Source organism: Fusarium redolens (genome assembly GCF_020744475.1).
Source record: "Fusarium redolens strain MPI-CAGE-AT-0023 chromosome Unknown BKA55scaffold_8, whole genome shotgun sequence".
NCBI classification, from domain to species: Eukaryota; Fungi; Ascomycota; class Sordariomycetes; order Hypocreales; family Nectriaceae; genus Fusarium; species Fusarium redolens.
The window spans coordinates 1,284,930-1,304,193 of record NW_025763671.1 but is presented as its reverse complement, the minus strand read 5'-3'; the positions used below and the strand labels follow the sequence as shown (position 1 = coordinate 1,304,193).

The 19,264-nt window shown below is 48.9% G+C and overlaps 6 protein-coding genes and 1 non-coding gene across 7 annotated transcripts; 6 read left to right on the top strand and 1 right to left on the bottom strand.

The window, feature by feature from the left end:
• The first annotated feature begins 106 nt into the window (after positions 1-106).
• BKA55DRAFT_568671 (proteasome regulatory subunit C-terminal-domain-containing protein) lies at positions 107-2,816 on the top strand. Its single transcript, XM_046192851.1, has 3 exons — positions 107-827; positions 897-2,221; positions 2,272-2,816. Exons 1-3 carry the CDS (start codon positions 566-568, stop codon positions 2,413-2,415), a joined length of 1,731 nt encoding a protein of 576 aa, XP_046049382.1. The 5' UTR covers positions 107-565; the 3' UTR covers positions 2,416-2,816.
• Positions 2,817-2,853: 37 nt separating this feature from the next.
• BKA55DRAFT_t178 lies at positions 2,854-2,942 on the top strand. Its single transcript has one exon. It is a non-coding gene; the product is annotated as a tRNA-Trp (tRNA).
• An 841-nt stretch (positions 2,943-3,783) lies between these two features.
• On the top strand, positions 3,784-6,184 carry BKA55DRAFT_371186 (uncharacterized protein). The gene has a single exon (XM_046185897.1). The coding sequence runs from the start codon at positions 3,990-3,992 to the stop codon at positions 6,081-6,083; it is 2,094 nt and encodes a 697-aa protein (XP_046049381.1). The 5' UTR covers positions 3,784-3,989; the 3' UTR covers positions 6,084-6,184.
• Positions 6,185-6,583: 399 nt separating this feature from the next.
• Positions 6,584-9,321, top strand: BKA55DRAFT_568667 (acyl-CoA N-acyltransferase). The gene is made up of 2 exons (XM_046192850.1): positions 6,584-7,971; positions 8,025-9,321. The coding sequence occupies exons 1-2, from the start codon at positions 6,832-6,834 to the stop codon at positions 8,838-8,840; spliced, it is 1,956 nt and encodes a 651-aa protein (XP_046049380.1). The 5' UTR covers positions 6,584-6,831; the 3' UTR covers positions 8,841-9,321.
• Positions 9,322-10,154, top strand: BKA55DRAFT_568665 (uncharacterized protein). Its single transcript, XM_046192849.1, has one exon. It carries the CDS (start codon positions 9,919-9,921, stop codon positions 10,111-10,113), a length of 195 nt encoding a protein of 64 aa, XP_046049379.1. The 5' UTR covers positions 9,322-9,918; the 3' UTR covers positions 10,114-10,154.
• Positions 10,155-11,744: 1,590 nt separating this feature from the next.
• On the top strand, positions 11,745-12,410 carry BKA55DRAFT_690296 (uncharacterized protein; the record flags this gene model as incomplete). Its single annotated transcript, XM_046199480.1, has 3 exons — positions 11,745-11,856; positions 11,976-12,298; positions 12,396-12,410. The coding sequence occupies 3 exons, from the start codon at positions 11,745-11,747 to the stop codon at positions 12,408-12,410; spliced, it is 450 nt and encodes a 149-aa protein (XP_046049378.1).
• A 3,574-nt stretch (positions 12,411-15,984) lies between these two features.
• BKA55DRAFT_512550 (ribonuclease H-like domain-containing protein) lies at positions 15,985-18,604 on the bottom strand (the record flags this gene model as incomplete). The annotated part of the gene is made up of 4 exons (XM_046187817.1): positions 15,985-17,520; positions 17,571-17,904; positions 17,994-18,193; positions 18,242-18,604. The coding sequence occupies 4 exons, from the start codon at positions 18,602-18,604 to the stop codon at positions 15,985-15,987; spliced, it is 2,433 nt and encodes an 810-aa protein (XP_046049377.1).
• Positions 18,605-19,264: the final 660 nt, after the last annotated feature.

Genomic DNA, 19,264 nt, shown 5'->3' with positions numbered 1-19,264 from the left:
TAGTCTAATAAAGATTGCAAGTGGCTAGCATAATGTTTGCATAACTTACATAGGTCATCGCGATATCCGCAAGTGGAGGTTGTGCAAAAGAGGCTGCAGGCAACATCGAAACGTCACTGCTCCTAGCCCCACAAGGTGCCAGCTTATTAAGAATACCTGAGTGGTACAATGAAGTGCTGCAAGATAAGCCGTGAAAACAAGTACCCTTTCAGCCATCGCCTCAGTTGCCCACTGGCCAGTTACCAAGCCCCGGTTCCATTTGGTGAGCTAGCACGAGCAAGCAACCAGCAGCATCACCTTGAACCTCCCTCAATCCATTACAGTACCAAACTCCCCACGACGACCACGGTCTTAATTCCTTCTTCAAAGCGTGTCTTGTTCTCTCGACCTCGGCACCCTATACTGTTGAAGCCAACACCCTCCAGGCACAGCCAACTCAGCACCACGACAAGCTGAGGCGCGCGCACGACTTACGGGGTCAACAGTATTCTCCCACTATCGTCATCAACAGCTTCTGCAGTTTCAGCATCATATTTTTGCAGTATATACGAAGAAGCCCATCGTCATGCCCAGCAAGACGCCAAACAACAACGGCAAGAAGCCTGCCGGGAACAACGTTCAGAAAAACAAGGACGTGGAGATGACGGACAGCACAAAGCCCAAGGGCAAGAAGTCCGCCAAGGATGGTGATGAAGAGATGACCGTCGTTGTTCCTCCTTCGAAGTCGAAAAAGTCTGACAAGGCAGCGGCCGACGCTGAAGGTGATGTGTCAATGAGCGAAGAAGAGGAAGAGGCCAAGGTTGACCCTGTAGCACAGACTATCGCAGGTCAGTAGTTGTCGTCGGAGCTTGACGGGTTCAAGCCCAACAGTCACTAACATGTCTTTCTCAACGCAGATATCAAGAGCAATTTTGCTTTGATAGACCGTGCGGTTTCACTTTTCGACGCCAGATTCTCCCTCCGCGCCTTGCGATCTATCTCCATCATCCGCAAGCGTTTGACCCCCGATATCATTGCACAGGTCATTTCCGAGGCTTTCCCAGCTACCGCCAACTCGAGTGCTATTGTTAAGCCGCTCCTTTCTGCCATTGAGCGCGAGGATGTTACCCTTGGTCGACAGAGTGGTTCGGAGATGGAAATCGACGAAGCTAAGGCGTCTGGCAAGACCGGTGCTAAGAAAGAAGCCAAGGAACCCATTCCTGAGATTGATATTTTCCTTGGTATTCTTGTCCAGGTCTACCTCTTTGACTCGAAGCAGTTCCAACGCGGAGTCGACTTCTCCAAGTACCTTTCGGACAGGGTCCAGTCTCTCAACCGCCGTACACTCGACTCTTTGTCTGCCAAGGTCTACTTCTACTACTCCATCTTTTGCGAGCACATCGCACCTCTTCCCCCTTCTCCTCAGTCCCCCGTCGTCGCTATCCGACCAACTCTCCTCGCCGCTCTTCGAACCGCCGTGCTACGAAAGGATGTCGACACACAAGCCTCGGTTATTGTTCTACTGCTGCGAAACTATCTATCAACTTCGCACATCAACCAGGCTGATCTCTTGGTTTCGCATACCCAGTTCCCCGAGAACGCTGTTAATAACCAGGTAGCACGATTTCTCTACTACCTCGGTCGCATCCGAGCTATTCAGCTACGCTACACCGAGGCTCATGAGCATCTCACTGCTGCCACTCGAAAGGCCCCTTCTAGCAGCTGCGCGCTTGGCTTTGCTCAGACAGCGACTAAGCTACTCTATGTTGTTGAGCTATTGATGGGTGATATTCCTGACCGAGCTATGTTCCGACAGCCAACAATGGAAGTCGCTCTCCAACCTTACTTCCTCCTGGTCAAGTCGGTCAGAGTTGGAAATCTTGAGGACTTTGAGACAGCCATTGCCGATCATGCCGATACCTTCCGACGAGATGGCACCTACAGCCTCATCCTCCGTTTACGACAGAACGTTATCAAGACGGGCATTCGTATGATGTCTTTGTCTTACTCTCGCATCTCTCTTCGTGATATTTGCATCCGCCTGCATCTTGGTAGCGAGGAGTCGGCTGAGTACATTGTTGCTAAGGCTATCCGCGACGGTGTGATTGAGGCTACCTTGGATCGCGAGAGGGGTTTCATGAAGAGCAAGGAGGTCGGTGACGTGTATGCTACTCGTGAGCCGGGTGAGGCGTTCCATGACCGAATTCGAGCTTGTTTAGCTCTCCACGATGAGAGTGTAAAGGTTTGTTTCCCGTTCATTCTTAAGACGGAACCGAGACTAATCAGCACTAGGCTATGCGATTCCCCATGAATCAACATCGTCTTGAGCTCAAGAATGCCCAGGAGGCCCGTGAGCGTGAGCGTGAGATGGCCAAGGAGATCCAGGAAGGTGACTTGGACGAGGATGACCTCGGTGGAGACTTTGATGGTATCTAAACTTTGTATATTGTCTCGGCTTGAGAGCATTCGCTACCTATTGATCAACGCCCGTGGTTCCTCCTTGCCGACATCAGGTACCCTTAGCTGCAGTTCTTTTAATGACCCACTTGGCGCTTAGAGTGACGGTGGTAGTCTGCTGGAATACGGCGATAGAGGGAAATGGTTCAGGTGGTTTGAAGGTCTTACCAAGACTTCAGTGTATGTGTATTAGATGCTTCGCACGGCGGGGATAAATTTAGAGATATGGAATACTTTGTGTGTCTCATTGACGCAGGAATTGAAACGTGCTTTTCTTCAGGGTAGTATTCTAGAAGCAATCCAACTGCTTCTTTCTCACGAGGATCTCTCCAGGTAACGGCAAGGATACTTTTGCTTAGCCTGTGGTCTATCCAGACAGGAATATATTATATTTTAATGTAATCATTTCTAACAAATGGGGAGCTGGCGCAACGGTAGCGCGTCAGATTCCAGCTATTAAGCATGGAGATTCCTGAAGGTTATCGGTTCAAATCCGGTGTTCCTCATATTTTTTGTATTTTTACTCAAATTCTCCCTAACTATTCCTTCAACTTGTACACTCTTTTTAAATCAAGTTTTCTTTAATAAACACTACTAATTCTTTTTCTGCTATTTATTGCCTATTATCTTATTTTAGTTATATATTCTATTTATCTATTTATATATAAGGAGAAGTATACAAAAGCGAGCTGCTGCATGGCTTTTATGTGCAGGGTTAGTATCATAGTAATGCCACTCTGACTGACATCCTTGTAACCTATGCTTCTTCAGCAAAGCAGAAGGTAAGCTGAGATTATATGGAGTAGGGCTCTATGGCACACCTACTTGTCAATCTTGCGCCCTTAGATCGACAAGTGTGGGTCATATCCGTGGTTGCCTTACATGCTGCATGATCCAAGCCTCGATCCAGGATCTTTAAACGTCCACTTTGTTTATATCCGACCAGTATCAAATCGATATGTATACAAACAAACACACAAACACAAGGCGCTGGGAACATCGACCGAGCTTGAGAAGTTAGGAGTGGACGACAGATGATTACAGTGTTGTTCTCGCCTTGATGATTCATATCATTTTGCTCAAGACTGGACGACATCCTCAGACTCAACGTCAAATCGTGAATATTTTGATGGTTATTCATGTCAGTCAACTTATACCTACCTTACTCCGGCTCAAAAATTGGAAGCGTGTGATCATCAGTCCTATTCACGGCCCTTTCCTGAACACAAGTGGAGGTCGCCAGAAGCTGATGGAAACACCCAAGGACATGTTCAAACTTTGAGATGAGGTTGACTCACTCGGCAGACAAGTCGCCAATTGTATACTGTACAGAATACGCCCTGCGCTTGACAAGGCTTGGACCAGCTGCAAGGTCCCCTTGTAAGTTTTGTTGCAGAGCCTTCGGTAAGGCTGAGCTTAACTCATTGTGTATATAAGAGACTCGATAGGAATAGTGGGAGTCCTTCTTCCTTCTCATATCACACACAAGCCTGAATTTGCTGTGCACTTACAAGTCCACCAAAAAACCTGAATCCAAAATCGCGAGCTTGGAAATGGCTTCCGCTACCGAGCTTCGGCCTATCCAGCCGCCCTCATTTTCAACACATCAGCACGCAACACCATCTTTGCCTTCCTTGCCATCGACTAAGTACCATGATAAGGTAGAAATGGACCTGGCTATTCATCTCGCGACACTCTGCCGCAAGAGCCTCGTCGACCTCAACTCTCCTCTTCCAGACTTCAAACCTTCTCATCCTTTCACTGCAGATGAAATCGTTTCTCTGCCGCTGGATAAGCATCGGATCGACGATGCCCTTCATGACCTCCCTCGGCGCAAATCTGCTCGTCATAATCTGGCCGTCGCTATTTCTTCCTTTTTGTACCCTGTGCACCAAGGTTCGTTAACGGCCATCATACGCTACGAGGAAGACCGTGTGCGACTCCGTGCTTGGGCTGTCTTGCAGCGACGGTACGACATGCTGAAGGCCACTGTTCGCAATGGTCATACCACCCGTGGCCTTTCCGGCGGTGCTGCCCCTGGTGTCCAGGCGCCTGTTTGGGCCTCCCGTATCACATCACAGGGGGTTTGGGACCCTGCTAAGCATCCCATTTCTCTTGGAGGTGTGCCAGCAATCCCTATGCCTGTTGAGATCGCCCACGAGGCTGATCTTGCGCCATTCCTGAACCATCTTGGGGGTGGTGGCACTTCCAAGCTGAATGGTGACGAGAAAGGCTTCGAACTGGATGGTGGACGAGGTGAACCTTACTATGGTGTGAAAGGCGCCGAGTTCCGCAAAGGCGTTGTCTATGAGGATGGACGTATGGATCTCTGCAAAATGGTCGTTGGACCTGATCACATTGGTAAACTGATGGACTCACTTCGACCCAATGAGTTTGTACGCCACTTCCTCCTGGGCAATAACATCATCGGCCCTGTAGGTGCTCATGAGATCGCCAATTTCATCCACGACCTTCCTGGACGAATTGATACTTGGTATCTCGCTGGAAACTGCATCGACGGGCCCAGCTTCAATATTCTTGTCGATGCCATGATCAAGTCTGATGCCATCACCAATATTTGGTTGAAGCGAAACCCACTTGGGTCAGATGCCTCCGAGGATGTCTATCGACTCATCACTGGAGTTCAGAATTTGCGAACTCTCGATCTCGACCAAACTCAGCTCGGCGACCGAGGAGTTGCGGACCTGTTCAACCGCTTGGCAGGTCACGAGATGCCTGAGGGTATGAAACTACCCCTGAAGCATATCTATCTCAATGGCAACGGCATCTCAAATGAGGGTGCACAAGCTATTGGACAATTCCTCTTGACTCCGCACTGCGGCTTGACTTCCATTTACATGTCATCAAACCCCATGGGGGATCCTGGTGCAATTGCCCTTGCTCAAGCACTACCTAAGGCACCGTATCTGACTCGATTGCTCTTACAATCGATTGGAGTCAGCACCAAAGGTGCCGTTGCGCTGTGCAAGGCTGCTACTGGTCATCCCACTCTCGAGGTGTTTGATCTTGGACAGGCTTATGTCACTCATGATCTCGGGCAGGCCTACAACTACATCGAGGATGATGCCGTGACTGCCATTCAGCAGCTTATCTTGGCTGAAAGCCATCTGTCCTATCTGAACTTTGGGCATATGGCAGTGGCACCTCCGGCAATCAAACTCATTTCAGAGGCAGTACTCAAGAGCGCGACGCTCGTGTACTTCGCGGCCTACCCAATTCTGCCGGATCCAACCCTCAAGGCCGGAACCTTCAGGCCAGCGGTTGACACAACTTTCGCCAACCCAGCTGAGCCGACCAGGCCGCAGGTTCTGATGAGCAAGGCTGTTCAAGAGCATCTTGCTGCCAATGTCAAGACTCGGTATGGCGAGGAAACTTCGTACAACCAGTTCATGGAGGAGGACAGGCGCTGGTTGGTAAGCGATAAGACTGATGTACGCAAAATCGACAGTGTGTATCGTAATCGCGATGCTGGTCTCGCCCGTCGCCGACTCCTGACTCTGGTCAAGAATTGGGAGGAGGGTGATGAAACCCTTGACCGTGTCATGGCAGCTCATGCACCAACTTGCTCTTTGCGTCGACACCGAGTCACAAAAGGGGTTGAGGAGCGCTTGCTTACTATTGCCTGACTCCACGAGTCTATTTCAATTTTCGATTTTTTTCCTTCGTTGTTTTGTTGGAACGTGAACTGGAACTGAGTGGAGGATAGAGGAGGGCACTTGCTCAACTAACTTCAAGATGAACTTATTCGCTCCTTTGAAATGTTGTTATTGTTGTTCTAAGGAACCCACAAATAAAATTGAGTACGTTAAAATATGCCCGTTCTAACATCATGCTGTTGTGTTCTTGAGAAATAATGCGTTATGATAAAAGACTGTGGTACTGTTGACGGTAACAAGTAAACTGAACACCATGAGATAAGGTAAAGGTATGTTACCCAATAGCTGTAGCACGTGATAGACGTGATTGTGATATGATAGGAAGCATCCGCAACGATTGCCGTATCCCCCGCGTCGCGTCTTGCCCATGCCATGCCCACCCGTCCATACCTACCTTAGTACCTTACCTACTATAGTAGCTGTAGATCTGATCGCATGACCTTGCCTTTCTCTTAAAATAACTCATGAACCCAATGTCGAATCAGCATTAAAAGATATATATTTTCTAGTCGTAAATAAACCATATTTCTACGTGTGTAACTTCTCAATCGATAAAAACCAAAACAACCTGCCAATACCTCCATTTTGGCTCATCGACCCCAACTTATTAGTAGTCTACCTCAACTCCACGTTCAAGTCCTAGTGCTCTTCCATACATACGCAAGCTCTAAGCTCTACCTATTAACCACCACATTCCCAAATAGAGGCTCGTACAGCGATGCCTCAAAAGCGCAAGCGACCAGATCAAGATCCCCACGAACAAGAATTGTTGCCCGCATCCGCACTCAAACCAACCTCTTCTGACTCTCAATCAAAATCCACCAGCGCGCGTCGGGCGACGCGTCAAACCCCAGTCATTCCACCAACACCACCAACACCAGTGACGCAACTACAACCACAACTACGCACAGAAACGGCTGTACCGCCTCCTATAATACCTACACTATCATCAACTTCTTCGAAACCAACAACCTCTCCAGAGCAGAAGCGTAGTCGTGCCTCCAACGGTCGTCCTCAGCCACCTCCATCGCAACCCACGGCGCAAAGTCAACACCCTCCTTCTGTGCTGCGATGGGCTCCGCTTGAACAGCCAGGCCCAGCAGTAAGGCCTCCCCCTCACCATCTCTATCCGACAACGATGGCAGCCATGCCCCCACCTCGGCCGATTGCCGCTGGTCGTCCACCGTCAGACTTGGTTGCGCCTGAGATCACCTATCATGTGCCCCAGTCGCATACAAACTCATTCCAGCGGACCTCAGCTCTTGTCCGACCTCATGGCCCTACGGCACAACCACCACGTATACTCGAACGACCGCCGCCTCCCACCGTCACACCAGTACACCCTCCGAAGCCCCCTGTGGCTCCCTCTGTACGTCCGCCTCTCCGGGCCGATCGCAACATTGATAAAGTCGTGTTGGGTAATATGTGCTTCAGTACGTGGTATCCTAGCTACTATGGAAAAGAAGTGCTTGGGGAATCATCAGGCAATCTAGGCAAGACAGGCAGCAAGGACTTGGGGGCCAAGGATCAAGCTACAGGCGGCAAATCATCATCCCGGCGGGATCGCGAACATCACCCAGTAGTTGATCGCCTCTACGTGTGCCCTAGCTGCTTCAAGTACTCCAAGGAATTGGTTGCTTGGTGCCATCACGTCCATGTGTGTGAAAGGAAGGCTCAGATACCCGGTCGGAAGGTATACGTTCATCCACGGGGGCGTAGAAAGATTCTTGCCCCCCACGACAACAAAACCTCTGGGCCTAAAAGACGGAAAGGGGAAGGAAACATTCGGTTGGTAGAGGAGATCGTCCAGGATGAAGGAGAATGGAGCATTTGGGAGGTTGATGGTGAAAAGGACGGGGTACGTTGACACATCATGACAAGTAGAGCCGCAATGCTAACTTTTGCTCTCAGCTCTTTTGCCAGAACTTGTCGCTCTTTGCAAAGCTCTTCCTCGACAACAAATCCGTCTTCTTCGATGTCACAGGCTTTAACTACTTCCTACTTGTTTACACACCTCCGACTCGATCCTTACAGACTGCAGCCAAGCCTGAGCCCCCCTCGCCTCGAATTACGGGATTCTTTTCGAAGGAGAAAATGTCATGGGATAATAACAACCTCGCTTGTATCCTTATATTCCCCCCATGGCAGCGAAAGGGTCTTGGTGCGTTGCTGATGGGGGCCTCGTACGAGATCTCTCGGCGGGAAGATATTCTGGGCGGGCCGGAGAAGCCAATTTCTGATCTCGGCAAGAAGGGTTACAAGCGTTACTGGGCGGGCGAAATCGCGAGATGGCTATTGACCATCAATATGAACTCAAAGACGCCCGAGAACGAGGTCCTCGTGGATCTCAACGACTGCAGCAAGGCAACATGGATTCTTCCCGAAGATTGTCTCCAGGTGCTGCGAGATATGGGTGTTGTCGAAGAGGCCGGTTTGGGCCCAAGCAAGCCTGAGGGAAAGCCTGTCGCCGAAGCGGGGATTGAGGAGAAGAAAGGCGAAGAAACGACAAGGACATCGCCTGCTGCTGACGGAGCAGTCAAAGAAGAAATGGTGCCAGTCGTCAAGATGGTGCCACGGGTGCGGATAGACAAGCAGGCGGTTCGTCGATATGTGGCCGAGAATCGGATAAGTCTAGAGCGCATGTGTGATCCTGCTGGGTTTGTCGAGGGCTACGCGATCAAAGCACCCGAGATAGTGGAAGAAGAGGTCGACGAGGCAGAGGAGTGATGGACTCGAGATATTGTCGTTGTATGATGTACTGACATGTACCTATAGATTAGACGCTTCGGCGATAGTGATACCCATGCTCGAATTAAATGAGCTTCCTCTCATCATCATCATGATTTTTTCAGTATTTTTGATCTACGTAGATCATCGGAGTCCTCTGTTCGCTTTGTTCTTCCTCGAGAATCATATTTTTATGCCACAACCCTGGTGTAAGTTCCAAGGGACTTGATCATGCAATTGAGCCCCTGCAACTGTTGGGATATACATAATATGTCGGGATGGATGTTGACTACTGTCATGTCATTTTTCTCAGGTCGTGCCGAGGTCGAACGGAAACCCGTTCTCGATGCGGTCGGAGGCACTCAGCATGGAAAGGGGGCTCAGAATTTGCGTCAGGGAATTCAGAAATGCTGTTCTTATCGTGATTGAGACTTCCGACGCGTATTGGGATGGTATATCAAGGGCAATGGCTCTGAAATGACCTTTGGTCTCATAACCAACTCTCGATAACCATCTTTGCCCGATCTGATGAGCTTTCCCAAAAAGGTAAAGAGCTTAGCCAAGCCTGTCGAGTTTCGCACAGGGTCAACTTTTTTCAAGCCCGTCCCGATTTTGCCCTTTTTCAACAGTGCGAGTCCTACCATTGGAATTGACACCCCCCCCTTGGGCCGAAAACTTTTCGTCAAGTCAGCGACTTTTACAGTGCCTCCCTAGGCAATCTCTTAGGCCCTAGTTGCCCCAGACTCCCAAGTGTTGTCCATTGCAGATTTGAGATTCAAGATGAGATGTGAAATATGGGGAGCACTCCTCTTCTCATAGACGTGGTATAGGCACAAGGCTGGAACTACTAACATACAGTGTCAGTCGTTGTTTTAACACGCATTTGATAGACATTCTGTGGCTGCGGAAGTGGTTATTTCAGTTTCAGCGCAACTTGACCTCTTCATGCTTTCAAGAACCTTAATAATTGGCCGATCGGTGTGTTCTTTGCAGCATGGAGGATACAAGCGGTGTCATATTATCGTCAAAAAAGATATTGCCATAAGGCTCATTGCCGTCCGTAAGACTAGACAGACGGATGAAAGTGTTTAGATTGAGTATTGCAGTCAAAACGGCAATACTTGTCACTTCAGAGCTTCCTGGCTTTCTTCAGCCTCGCTGTCGTGCCGTGCAATTATTGCATGAGGTTGAAGGCTGCAGCCACCCGTTGCCGGAATCTGTTGCCTCTCATTTGATTCGCGCACTGTCCTCACTCATCGATGGTCAAACCTAAATTTGATCTGGGCTGTTTGATCGAGCTGGAAAATTTTTCCTTTTGCCCAACGATAGCTAAAGGTCGGATCCACTATCATGTCCCAGCTTTCAGTGAAACCATGGTACGGATATATTTATATGGTATACCACTTTGATATATATGTAGCATTGTTTAGAGAGCGTAAGATCAAGAGACGGTCGTCTATTCGCCCACGATTGTTGAGAAAATCCAACTCAACTCAATGATCGAGGCTACGAGGTGAGAAAGGAGGCATGTTCAGCGGCCGCTTCCACGATGCGATCAAGAAACCCAACACAAATGGTTGATATTGCAGCAACCTGAACTTGTCGAGACACGAACCATTTGTAGAAGTCTTTTTTTGCAGTTTTTATTTTGGTCCCCTCCCTCACAGAATTGCCTTTGCCTTTACTTTACAGTATCAAATCCATCCTTCGAAGAGTCTCTCACCATCCACACACGTGGAAAACTCGTTCCTTGATTCGCCCATTAGGCCCTTCAAAAGCCACGAAGAGATGTCTCAGCTCGTACTGTGTCTCGTCACTGTACGTATCGCGTTCTCTGTAGGTAGATGTGCTACGCTTTGCTCATGCCCAATGGCCAATCAAATTCAGATCTCGGCAACATCCACTGTCCAGGTACCAGCACAACGTGCTCTGATATCAATTCTGTTGTCATCCTGTTCTAGCCTTGGCTAGACAAGCGTCAGCACTGTAATGGTACCTCGTGTCATCAAGATAAAACTTCTTGATGACTTTAAGACAAGCTGCTTTTCATAATTGGGCGATTTTTTACCATTTCAATGGTTTTGTCCGAATAAAGGCGACCTCAATCAGTTACTTGTTTAGATGATACCTCTCATTCAAGCTCCTGGCTGTATTGTCTCGGACATCCGGTAGGGCCGTCGTTGTCCGTTGTCGCAGAACATCTTTTTTAGTCTTAGCTGTAGGGGTTCTTGTTGTTCCGGCTTTGTCCCTCCTTCGTACCGAGATTTCACTCAATGTTGCGCGTTCCATCGCCGGCCCAACCCATTAGCTGGCGCTCATTGTAGCCCTTCAACCATGATTCATGGTCCACCGCCAAGTGTGTCCCTCCGACTGTAAAAGCCTCAGGCCTGAAGGTCTCCCAGTCCTTCCAGAGCAATCACAGCTCAGAATTGTTGTATCTCGCTCCACCCGATTCCCTCCGATGGCTAAGCAGCCCGTGCAGAGCTCAATCCCCTTGCCTAATTCGCACCCGTGATATCATCCCCATTCCCATCATTTTCCAGCGCTTCTGGACTGCTGAATAGCGGGCAAATATCTTGTTTGTGGGAGGTTTTCGTCTGTTCAAGTTCGTGCCCAAGTCATATTCTCACCCGTATTCGCCATAAAACTTATATCTCCCATATTCATCGTCGTTCCCTTCTTCCCACCGTTGCCCCGGCTGACATCCTCACCCCCCTGACAATATCCACCCGTGTGGGCCCACCTATCCTCACTTTCTTCCCGGCTCCAGACGCTCTCTCTTCCCTTTTCCTTTTCCCACTACCGTCCTATCTCGTGCTGAGCTCCGTATCTCTTTTCTTTAAACCTCCCATCAGCCTCTCCCTCTTTCAAACATCAACCATCTCCCCTCACACATCAATCACAATGGCCTCTTCTCGTGTCTTCGCCTCTCGCCTGGCCTCCCAGATGGCCGTCAAGGCCGCTCGCCCTGCTGTCCGAGCCCCCGTCGCTGCTGCCAGCAAGCGAACCATCTCTGGTAAGTTTCTGATGCGGCAAAAAATTTTCTTCGAGCTCAATTGAGCTCGGTGTCGAACCCGACTCGATCGAACCTCGCCCATCACGATGAATGAACAATTCGCTCACAATCGATTCAAGGCGCCAGCCCCCTCCAGGCCATGAAGCGTCAGACTCTTCTCCAGGCCACCAGCCGCAACGCCTTCCAGGTCCAGCGCCGTGCCTACTCCTCCGAGATCGCCCAGGCCATGGTTGAGGTCTCCAAGAACTTGGGTATGGGTGCCGCCGCCATTGGTCTTACTGGTGCCGGTATTGGTATCGGTCTCGTCTTCGCCGCTCTCCTCAACGGTGTTGCCCGCAACCCTGCCCTCCGTGGCCAGCTCTTCTCTTATGCCATTCTGGGTTTCGCTTTCGTTGAGGCCATCGGTCTTTTCGATCTGATGGTTGCCCTCATGGCCAAGTTCGTAAGTCAATTCCCTATTCTCGCACTTCTATTCCCTTTCGAGCATGAACTAACATTCTCCACTTCAGACCTAAGTTATTTCCCGGCCAATTGGGTAGGCTCGTGCCGAATGATCGAGTCAACGAGACAGAGGAGGCTGCTGAGCGTAGTGCATTGTGCCATGTCTTGAAAAAATTGACCTGGGTGCGCTTGATGCCAGCTTGCACGAAAGAGGGGAGGTTGTCTTGTAATAGACGGGATAGAGATCTGGGAGTGACATTGGTCATAGGCACTTTCCTATGATTATAGTTGGGGAAATTCTGCATAATTCCTCCCAGTGATCGATTTGTAAAATAAAAAGCCTCATTCATCCCGTTTCTTCCAATGCATATGATATTTTCCTTGTTCCATCATCACATATGGCATGGTTTATCTGAAAGCCGTGACTTCACGTATTCGGTGTTCCAACTGACGTCTCAATTGACTTTCAGTCGATGACATCGTTCCGAGTAGCTCTGTTTGTTGCATGGCAGTTGTGAACATGAGGCATTTGCTGAGCTCCCGTGGGCCGGTGCCGGGGGTTGGCGGGCTAGCCGGGCAGGTTTGAAGACACTGCTCTTCCAGCTTAACCGAATTGACCCGGGGCCTGACCATGGTCTGTAACACACAGTGGCTCTCTCAGTGTTTGGTGCCTGCGTTTCAAGGCACACAACTCAGATCGAAGTTTCTTCATGATATGGAAAACTCTCCACACGGTGTAAATTCTACCCTCGCTAGCGTCTGTCGCTAGCCGTAGCGCCCAGCGAAGACCAATGGGGCGGGCATGAGCGAGTCGTTCGAGTGGGTTAAGAGCAACTGAATGATCCGTGGGATTTGATAGTGGAGCTGCTGTGAGGGTATGTAAAGAAACGCAAACCCACCTAACGACAATGCCACAAGCTGATCTGGAGTGATCGCTGTGAATACTGGTCGAGATGCAATGCTATCAAGCTCCAGCACAGTCAACATACCACTTCCGACAGGTTTCTCTAGAAGAGTTTGACGACTATCGAGTGGCATGATCTCCATGAGTATTGCTAAAACTTCAACAATTGACCTCTGATCATTTGCACCACATGGCACTGACAACAGCCCGGGCGAAACGAACGAAAGCATAGACGGCGGAGTCCTGTGCAAAATGCTTCTATCGCAGTCGAGGTTTCGAGGACGGTCAGGGCGGCGTATCGAACGAAGTGATACCGCGAGCTCGACTGGGCACCGATATGTGGATTACACGGCAAATGGACGCGCGATGTATTGCACAAACGAATTTGCTATCAACACTTAAACATGGGGCCACAGACATTTTCCGGGCTCGGAAGGATAGTAGGTTGAACAGCAGACGATGTGAACGACAACATGCCAGGGATATCCGGGGACATTGGTGAGAACGTGTTCAAGTGAACAGCGACATTAGGGACGCTCTAGTATGGATCGGAGGGTTGGGAAATCCTTCGTCGAAAATGTACCAGCGTCGATGACTAAATGTGCGTTTTGCTGTCGATACGCACATAGGGGTATGGGCTCTTGTCTGCACGCTCATTTCTGTTCCCGATTCGCTTGTACTGAAGGGGCAGGAAGGTTCGGGCTTTGCTGGGAGTATGGAAAAAGAGAACTTTATCACAAACCTGGATAAAGAATTATATGTCCATGGTGAACTCTCTGGGAGAAGATATGCTTCTGTCTGTCTGTCTATCTGTCAGTATGCCGTGACGGGACCATTCGTCTCCAAGGTCCTGCTTTGACTTACTTGATAGAATATCGTGTGCTTTGGCTCAGGCCCACTCGACTCCACCGTTGTGGGAGGATTTTTGTCGTTCTTGATGGTGTAAGTCGCTCAAGGGCCGCAACGAAACTCGATACGGGCATAGCGAGTTGGGAATCAACAACACCAACGAGAAAGAAACAGAAGGGAAGAAAGAGACATGAATGCTGCATCTTGGGTTTCATCCCGTCTCTTTCCCCTCACTTGGAATCACATGACCTGCTGGTCTTGCCTGGCCACTTGCCGCTCTGTTGTGTCGAAGGCATAGGCCACATCATCGACGTGATTCGGAAATCAAGGCTTGCTCGGGGAACAGCGGATGCAGACGACGGTAGTGATGTGCGTGTGCTTGAGACATTTGAGGTCTGTTGTCGTCGTTCTTCTCATCGTGCCTTGTGTGAAATAGAGCGAAACTGGGTTGGCGGAAGTAGCGGCAAGACGAGGACAAAGATGCAAAAGGCAAAGAAGAAACAGAGTAGGGGTTCCAAGGGTTGGTCCTATTGTTATTGTCAAAGCCAGTTTTTGAGTAATGCCACGGCGACAGAGTGAGATTATCCGAGTCACAAAATGAGGGGAAGTCAACGCCGTGGCTGCCGTGCAAGAGATGAAGGGGGCAATCAGCCGAATAGGGTCTCCTGCATTTGGCAGGAACAGCCTCTGGATGGCACCTTCCCGTTTCCTGCGATTGGCCATTACCACCCATCCATGCCGCGTTCCTTGGACGTTGGGGTGCCATCGGCCACCATCCAAGCCGTCAGCAGAACCCAAATGGACGCGTAGTGGTTGTGATTTGTCAAAGCGCAAGGGGCAAGGACATTCTAGCCTACGATTGCCATTTAAAATCTTTTAGCTTGTGAAACTATGGTGCTGTGAATACCTTCAAATTTGCTATTGCCCAGTATAATGATTTATATGTCTTCTCACGCGACAATTCTCAATATTATTTGCATTAAGGTCGGCAGTTATTACGGTCAGAAGCCATTCAAAGCGGGGAAACTGGAAAATCCGGGGTAATTAGGGCACGGGTAACCTTTGCCTCCCTTCCGTAGTGGAGCTGCATTATCGTATCGTGTCCCTGGAGGCAGGCATTGGATGTTCAATCGGGTTTCACAGGGTGAACACCTTGTCCCCATCATTCGATTTTTATGTCCGAGTGCTTCGATAGCCAACAATTCAGGTTTACTCGTGCATACAGTCTCCAGTATAATAATGCGAGAAGGCTGCCTTAGTAGGTTGAATGGGTACCGCCTCGGAGTTTATACCCTGTTCGATCGTCGATGTACCCTCGACTGTGGCTATCGATGCTAGTATGGTTCGACAAATAATCAAAAGAAAATATTATCTGTATCAATTTATAGACCTAGAGACGGGATACAATATGATAATTATACGCGATAACTTGTGCTCGAAGGAAATAAGAAGAAAATTAGGTATGTTGTTGGAATCAAGTCCGCAGCTGGTATCATTGTCACCACCAAATATGCACTCAATAAGTAGTAGGTACACCATATTGTGAGGCGCAGTGTGACTTTCACCAACAATACATAATAGTTGTTTACTTGAAAACAGAAACAAGGTACCAGCTGTTGCTTCATAAATCATGGAATTTTTTTCATCAGACTAAGTATGTAAATTTGTGCAGGAAAATCCTGGTGTGTGCGTGCTCACCACTTTATTCACGTTGGAAACATGTAGTGAGCTTCATCGAGTTGCTAAATGGTCAACATGGCCGTACAAAAGTTCAACTCAAACGGAACGGCAATCCCATAGTGAAAGTTGCAAGCAGAAGCAATCAAAGGCATAAATATTAAGCTATTGACTAAAAGCCGAGCCTCCCTATGCCGTAGTCTAGGACCCAAAACTCCTGGTTTCGCCATGGTTACCCGGCATCCAACACCCTGAAGTTACTTTTTGAATGTTGCACTTCGCTCTCCTCTCACTGGGGGCGCTTTTCGTGCTCCCTTGATGTCCGTGTCCGCAGACTTGGAGTAGGGGTCAAACACCCTCTTCTTGCCCTTTGTGTCTGCCTGTCCACCATTAGATTCCCTGTTTGAATGCAGCACCGATGTAGCCTTGCTATAGTCGAAAGGCACTGCGTCAAACTTCTTGGTTTTGTCGTCCTGTTTCTTCTGCTTCTTCTGAGCCTTGCGAACTTTCTTCGCTTCTTGTTGTCGGAGTCGCTCTTCTTCAGCCTTCTTCTCCTCTGCCTTGCGGTGTTTGCGGCGAGCACTCCTGGACGCTTTTTGAAAGGTTTCATCTTCGACAGCGATGACTCCACCACCCTCTTGCATCTCCTCATCACTGTCATATTGTGATGATTCCATGTCCTCTTCACTTGACTCGGATTCTTCGATCGCTTGCGACTTTCGCTTCTGACCCCTCTTCAACGTAAACTCCTCGTCAGCCTCTTCAGCCTCAGCATTGCCAGCTGCACTCTCCACAGCATCGGGTTGCTCAGAGATGTTGACCTCTTCGGCGGCTGTATCGTGTTGAACGTCTCCCTTAATCGAACCTTGTTGTATGAATCTCTGCCAGGGGAACGGAATAAGTTCCTCCTCAGTTTCGGTTGGTCGCGTTGAAGGATCCCATTTAGAACTGATCGGCATATCGCCAAATAACTGCGACCGAGTCAGCCTACTGACCGTGACCTCTCCATCAAGGTCCGGTAACTTTGTAGTTTTCCTAGCTGCAATAGGTATGCCATTCTTTCTGACGCCGTCCGGCGCCATCGAGGTAAAGAAGTGAAGTAAGCTAGGCCCACCCTTTGCCTTGGTCTCTTTAATTTGCCCCCAGATCTCGTTGAAACGCGGCCGTGCCAGAGACGCATTCAGGGGTAACAAGCTGTGTAAGGCCTTTGCGTCAGGTGGATTGATTCGGGCGATCTCTGTGATATCCCTGGTGCTGAGAACGTAGTTGGTACTCTCGTCCTCTTTCCTAGCAGTGTTGTCTCTCCACCTCCACAAGGCTCTGAAGACAGCAAATTGTTCGCTATCAAATGCCAAGTGCGAGTTCTTGAAGATATACCCATACCAGCCGCGAGAGCCTTCACCAGTCTCTTCGTCGTAGCCGGGATGTTCGTAGCGGGAAAGTGACTGTTCCCTTGATTTCTCCACAGCCCGGCCAATGTAGTCTTTATCGATATCACCTCTATCCGAGGCAGCAACAAGCTCGTTTCGTACCCGATCATATATGTAGAGTAGATAGTGAGTGTCGGACCGAGCATAGTACATCATCTCCTCGGGCAGTGGCCGTATTCTCCAGTCGGCAAGCTGATACTGCTTGTCTGCGTCAAAATCGACGAACTTAGACAACAGGTATGCTAAACTCTTAGCTGGATAGTGCAGTTGCTCGCACGCAAAGAAGGTATCGAAAAGACCATTCACATAGAGTCCCAAATCTCGCTGAAGCCAAACCATGTCCATGTATGCACCGTGGAAGACCTTTTGATGTGTCAGCTGTGATTTTTACTTCTCGGACTTAGGAGACGTACCTTGACAATATTAGGATCAGTGAAGACTTCGTTCAGAACTTCGAGTTTATGACGCCAGGGTTGCAGAGTATCTACGATCCAGTCCTTCTCTCGCGTGCTGATTTGCATGAGCGATACAAGTCCAACGTAGGTCCTAAAATCGTGGTGCTCCAGATCTATCGCAATCTCCTTTGCACCCTTTAGTTCCTCTAGCATCTCCAGAACGCCCTCATACGTATCGACAAAAGTCGCCTCGGTTGTTTCGACCGGCTGGTACATGATGGGTTCGGATTCCTTGAAGACTTGTTTCGGATACGTCATACGGACAATTTCGTGTTCATAGGGATGTTGGTATCTGTAAAGTAAAGGTTAATGTTTGACTATTACCTGCGGACTGAAATCGCAAAAGATTTTGAAGAAGTGTCATAAACATAGCGGACATACTGTGGCGTGCCAGCTTCATTAGGGACAACATTGAGGCTTTCCTCCAAAGACAACTTGGCATTTGGTTTCGACGTAAGCATCGGTTTCCATGGAGCGGGAGCAAAGTTGTCGGGCTTTCGTTCAAAAAGGAGCTGAGGCTTGGTCATATTGGCGTTCCGGATGACCTTGTTCGTGGACTTGGGCTTCTTGGACTTGTTCGCCTGGGAGAAATTAGCTGAAATACTCCTATTACAGGATATTTGGCATACAGGGTCAGATAAGGGAGGCTCCTTTCTTTTGACAAGCCCAGTATACTCATCCAAGGCTGTGTCGGCCTTCTCGAGCGACGAGTCGACAACATCGACAACGCCCCTCCAGTTCATCTCGATGTCTTCCACATCTTCAAGCTTGGGCGCCTTGACGCCGCACGCCTTACCGGCAGTCTGGAGAAGTTGTGTAGAGAGTTCGAGGATCCGCGAAGTTCGGTCTTCGAGTAGTTGGCCGACGCTAGGGTTGACTGTACGCTGGAAACTTAGGTCTTCGGCAGCGATTCGGTTCACGGTCTTGATTGTGGAAATAAGTGACTTCTGGACACTTTCCTGAAGCGATTTGAAGTCTTGAGATTGCTCCATGTTTGCGACAGGAGATGCACGTTGCGCGTGCAGTTGGTAGCTGTGCCTTATGTCGCGATGCAGTGTTGATTCTAGAAAAATTCCTAGGCTTGGTTGCGCTTATCGATAAGATAAGATTTCAGCCAACACTTTATGGAGCAAGGTAGTCTAGGTTAGTAACATAGTATTTGCTTGAGTAAGAATGAATACCTACAATTAAATGTTCAGAATGCGCTTTTAAGACGCTTTTAAAAGGACATGGGGAATACTTCCTCTCTGTGTTTCTATAGGTCATGTATTTTAGTAAAGAAGTCGCGGTTATGCCTCATGTATTTACTTATAAAGAAAGACAGGTCTAACTTCCACGCTTTGGCTCACGGAAGGCTCTCTTTACCACAAGACGAAAGCTTGGTAAGGTCAAGAGACCGGAATCTAAGATTGACCCTGATACCTACTGGTATCTAATAGATATCTACAAGCACATAGTTATTGTGTGGACGAGAAAAATGCAGAAAGGAGGATTCTTTCATTTATATGGGTCTATACTAAACGCCTAAGCGTAGGATATTTGATTCTAACCTTGCCTACGATCACCTCCAGACCTAGATATCATTGTAGCATGCCTGTAAGTTATTGATTGCTATGGGTCACCAAACTTTCTTTATGGTCGAGCAGACACCA